This window comes from Juglans microcarpa x Juglans regia, chromosome 7S, assembly GCF_004785595.1.
Source record: "Juglans microcarpa x Juglans regia isolate MS1-56 chromosome 7S, Jm3101_v1.0, whole genome shotgun sequence".
Classification (NCBI taxonomy): domain Eukaryota; kingdom Viridiplantae; phylum Streptophyta; class Magnoliopsida; order Fagales; family Juglandaceae; genus Juglans; species Juglans microcarpa x Juglans regia.
This window is the reverse complement of record NC_054607.1, coordinates 2393197-2398472: the sequence shown is the minus strand read 5'-3', so window position 1 is coordinate 2398472 and position 5276 is coordinate 2393197. Positions and strand designations below refer to the sequence as shown.

At 35.9% G+C, this 5276-nt stretch overlaps 1 protein-coding gene across 2 annotated transcripts; it reads right to left on the bottom strand.

Annotated features, from left to right (window-relative positions):
- Positions 1–334: 334 nt before the first annotated feature.
- Positions 335–4694, bottom strand: LOC121241388 (transcription factor UNE10-like). Of its 2 annotated transcripts, none has more exons than XM_041139142.1 (6): positions 4434–4694; positions 3626–4334; positions 3284–3403; positions 2891–2956; positions 1109–1522; positions 335–647 (listed from the first exon to the last, which is right to left on the bottom strand). In XM_041139142.1, the coding sequence occupies exons 1-6, from the start codon at positions 4532–4534 to the stop codon at positions 567–569; spliced, it is 1491 nt and encodes a 496-aa protein (XP_040995076.1). In that variant the 5' UTR covers positions 4535–4694; the 3' UTR covers positions 335–566. The 2 variants fall into 2 exon arrangements, with proteins under 2 accessions (XP_040995076.1, XP_040995077.1); XM_041139143.1 differs by having other exon boundaries at positions 3284–3388; positions 4434–4693.
- Positions 4695–5276: the final 582 nt, after the last annotated feature.

The window sequence follows — 5276 nt, the reverse complement described above, 5'->3', positions numbered from 1 at the left end:
ACTAAATCATTTTGTGAGTTTATTTGTACTTATTATTTATATATGTGTGTGTATTTCATTTCCCTGGTACTATTAATTATTCATGATCTCCAATACCTTTTATAATAGAGAAATATTGATATTTTCAATTTTAATGTGTACAACTCTCACGCACTCTTTTTGAAAAATGGATAAATCTAAAATCCATATGAAAAAATAATTTTTCTAATGGTAGACCCAACCTTTTTTTTAAAAAAAAAATGTATGAAACGTGTACATCCTAATACTAGTATATATCTAGTATTACTCTTTATATATAATAGTTCAAATTTTTTTTATAGAGAATGCAAATTAATTTGTTGAAAATCAAAAGAGAATATTGTACAGCAAATGCACCAAATATTCACAAATTACGAAAAACAAAAGCCACCAATTAATTAGAGCTAAAAAACACACAAATTAATACTCGATCGCATCGATCATATAAAAACATATATGACCACCTCGCATGAATATTGCTCTTGCAGCAGACCCAAAACCAGATGAACCACACATTTCGGGTTTTGCTTACTAGAAATTAAGCTTAATTAGCCCTTAGAACTAGAAGGTGGAGGTTGCTGCTGCTGATACATGGCAGCCAGCTTGCTGTAAGCCTCCATCGTAATTCCCTGCAATTAATTAATTTAATTATTAAATATGATTACCAGATAGTAAAATTTTTAAACAAATATTTAAAAATGTTGAAAGTTTCATTACTGTCAGAATTTACAAAAAAATTAATAAATTTTACCTGTGCATGATTATATAAATGTAAACCCTAACTTTTTCATGCATGCCAGAATACAAATGAATTGACCAATGCTGCATGTAATTATGAGCTGGTGGCAATATTGCGTATGCAAGTACTGACAGGGTCCTTGTAATCCAACAAAATAAATCAGGGTCCTTTCAATCATTTTCAATGAGTAATGATTGAGAAGAACCTATCTTGTTTTGTTCAAAAAAATGATTAAAAAGACACGCACTGGTTTGTTTGGTTGGACTACAACATGACAAGAAAAGCGAAAAACAAAAAACTGTCCATAATTACATGAAGCATTGCCACTAAAAACCAGGAAAATTTTATAACCTGTGATTGGCATGAAAGGAATGAGGATAAGGGGTCTGGAATTACAGCCGCATGAGAAGTGGCTTGAAACCGGTCGCTGGAGGCATCTGGCCGCCAGGAAGCAATAGGCATGAAAGCAGCATGAGTAGCTGGGTGAAGAACACTGGGAGAAATGCCTCCTGTACTGATGTTGGAACGATGGTTGATGGCGGTGTTGTTCATGTTCATGTCCATGCCATGCATGGTTCCCATTCCGAATCCGGCCATGCCCATGCCCATCCCCATTTGAGCCATCATGGGCATCGGAAGCTGTTGCATGGTCATTGGTAACATCATTGCTGCAGGTTGCATATTCATTCTGCTCATCATTTGGACTTGAGCTTGCAATTGCTTCAGATATTCAATCACTTCGTCAAGCATCGAAGCCTTGTCAGTCTGAGTAAATAATGCAACAAAGTACGTAAGCACGTACGTACGTATGTATATATATATATATATATATATATATATTATATACATGTTAATTTGTTTATGCATGATTAGTTGGGATGAATTTAAATCTGAAAATATGCAGTAGATCTGTTGCACTCTGAGAAGATTGAACAGTAGACCGCGCGTTAAGTTTATGAAGAGATTTTATTAAAAATAAGGGTCTGACTTAATGTAACACGTTGTAAATTTCTTTATATTATAAAATAAATTTAAAAGTGAGTCGGCGTCTCCATATATACCAATTAATAACTTTCTGTCAAATTATCCACCATATCAATTACATGTGTGGACTAGGATCATCGGACTTGCTAGTTCCAAAATACCCACACTATTTGTATCATGCAAATATATAGGTTAGGACCACATGCATCTATTGCACCTGGCCAATTGCTGCCATCTATCAATCTCTGTCGACTTTGAGGCTTTTTTTTTTTTTATTATTATCAACTCCACAACATTTGTTTGAGATATATATATATATATATATATATACACACACAATGACAAGGTATATATAATTAGAAAATATAATATTATTTTATTAGTTTCCCATAAGATGTCGGACATTTCCTAGCTGCATGCGATCGATGATATTATCACATTAATGTTTTCTTTTTCCTTTTTTTTGAGATTTCCCGTCAGTGGTTGATTTATTGATTTTTCCCGAAAGGAGGAAAAACGAGTTAAGACTGTGTGTTTGGAATTAATACAATTGTTTTCAAATTTCAAATTATTTCATTACTATTTATAAATTATTTACTATTATTTTATTATTATTTACAGATAATATGAGATACTTTTAACATCTAAACGTAGCCTAAGTATCTTCGACAAGCAATCGAAGATAATTATATATCTCTATTCATGTGAAGTTAGCCCTAGCTCATATATATATCAAATAATATTCATTATTTTTAAAAAGAATGGAGAGAGAGAGAGAGAGAATTCATCTATCCTATTGTTCAAATAGACAAAATCTATAGTCACCAGAATCAAAATTATTCATCATTATTAATCATTAGCTTATCATATTTATAAGGGTAATGTACGTTAGACACAGTCTTAAGGTGGATATATAACTTGTGCGTATTTCTATTAAAAAAGTGTGAAATCTACTATTAAAAAATAAAATGTGCAAGACTTACCCATAGTAGAACTATACAAATCATTTACCCTAAATTTTGGAGAAATTGCTGAAAACATTCCAATTGAGAAAAAAAAAAAAAAAAAAAAGAATTATAGAAGTGCTGGAAAAAGAAAATTACCATAAAGGTGACAGAGAAAAGACCAGAAAAGGAACAGCATATATACCTTACTTGAATTGGGGACCAGCTTCTGCAGTGTGCTAATCCTTTGGTTTATTTTATCTCTCCTTTTCTGAAACAGACACAATTAATATATCTCAAAATTGGAATACAATCTCCCCATGTTTTCTATACATATCAATTCATGATACATAGTTCTGATCTACCCATTTGGGACTGGTACGTACGTACGTACGTAGTTTGATCGAGGCTTTAATATATATCCATCAGTTAATCATTTTATTTACTTTTCTTATAATGAATCCCAGATTCCCAATCATATCACTGTCTCAAACTCAAAAGTATCTACCTTTTCTGTAAAAGTTTAAAGCATAATTAATACCTTATCCGTATGTGCGTTTGTGTGTGTGAGAGTGAGAGAGATCTAGAGAGAGCTTACACGTTCAGATTGGTTATGAATTGCAGCAGCTCTACTTCTTTTAGTTGAAACAGTACTGCTGAATTTCCCGGTTCCCTTCTTTTTGGTATGATCGCCTGCCTCCCTCTTCACAAATTTGTACTCCATTAACAGCAAAAGGCAAGTAAATAAATACGGAAATGAATAACCAAAAAAAAAAAAAAAAGCAACAACAACGACGAATTAGATATAAAAACTTTAGGGGAATCTTCCATCGACTGAAGACATGAATCAGAAGGAATTATTGATGTTAGCTAGTAAAAAGAAGACTGCTTTTGAATCTTTAAAGTACAAGAGTAAAAGAATTTATTAGCGCCCGCTAACCGGCGGTGAACTGTGGCAAACGGAATCATGGTCATCGGCGGCGGCGGCGGCGGTGGTCTTTGTGGAAGTTTTGCTGGGAGAGCAGGCTTGTTCCGGTGACCCAACTCGCAGGTCCTTCTCACACGTATTGAGATCAGTTGGGTGATGACTGTTCATCCCACAGGTGGCGCTGCCAGTGAAGCTTTCGTCTCTGCTGCTCCACTCGGCGGTGACACGCTCCTCCCCGGCCCCTTTTCCCCCAACGAAAACGTCCTTGTCCTTGTCGTTGTCCTTGTCCTGTACTGTGGTGGCTGCAGTACCGCTGCAGGACCCGACGCAAGTGCCGAGTCCGTCCACCACCTGCCCGCCCTGTGTCTGCGTGGCCTGGTCGACCTCGGAGGTCAGATTGGAGCATGGCACCAAAGCGTCCATGGTCATGGTGGCCGAGGGGGTGGCAGCAATAGCTTCGCGGTGGACCGAGTGTTCGCTGCAGCCATGTAAAGGGGAGGATTCTTTGGGCTCGGGTGGCGAGCCGGTGGCTTGGTTGACAATGGACTCCAAGGTACCACTAGCGCATGGCTTTTCCCAGGTGGGGTACTTGGAATTGGAAGTGGGGTTTACGTTAGTGTTGGCGATGGTAGGGGTTATGCGTTTGACAGGCACGCGTGCCTGACCTATGCCGTGCATGGCTAGCTGGCCATTCTCCCATGTCAGCTCTGCTACTTCAAACCTGCATATATATAAGCGATTGCCACTGAACACATTAATCAAACAACCTCGAAGACGAGAATATATACATCTTTAAGAGAGAGAGAGAGAGAGAGAGTACATGGGGCCATCAGGAGTACTAGAATTGGAGTGATAGCGAAGTGAGAGGCTTGCAGGGTTAGGATTATCATCGAAATCCCAGCTAGGAACACACCGGCTCATTTTCAGGGGAGAGAATGAGAGGAGGAGTAGTGGTTGCGGGCCGTAATAATGGATGTGTTGTGGTGCAGGAAGAGGAAAGAGAATTTCTTGCTTTTGCTTTTAAATTAACCGATCGAGTTTCATGCGTTTGAAACAGAGAGAGATTTTAGTCCACAGATACAGAATATATATCATGACAGAGTTTCATTATTTATGGGCAGAGAGAAAGGGAGAGAGAGAGAGCTGGTGAAGTTTGACCGTCCCCAATGAATATTGCTTTACCACTTTTTCTCTTCTAATTACGATTTTTTTTTTTTACATCTATTATTTTGTTCTAATAACAACAATATAAGAAAGAAAGAGGGTATATATATATATACACGCACTAGGTAACGGCTCCGGGTGTATTAGCTTCGGGATGTATTTGACATAATAATTTAAATAAAAAAAAAAAAAGTCAATAGCTTCTTAGTCTAGGAAAAGAAAATATAAGGTTAAAAAAAAATAAAAAAACCAAGATTAAAAAAAATCTAAACTTCAGTAAAATAATAAACAAATCAAATATTATACATACAACATATAAATATTGACAATATATACATGATATATAGTTCTTTTATTATTATTTTTTGCTTCATAATTCAAGCATTATTAATTAAGTATATAATATATATATATATATATAAGATCATCAGTCATAAACAAATCAAATAATGTACGTACAACGTATAAATATTGACAATATATACATGATATATAGTTC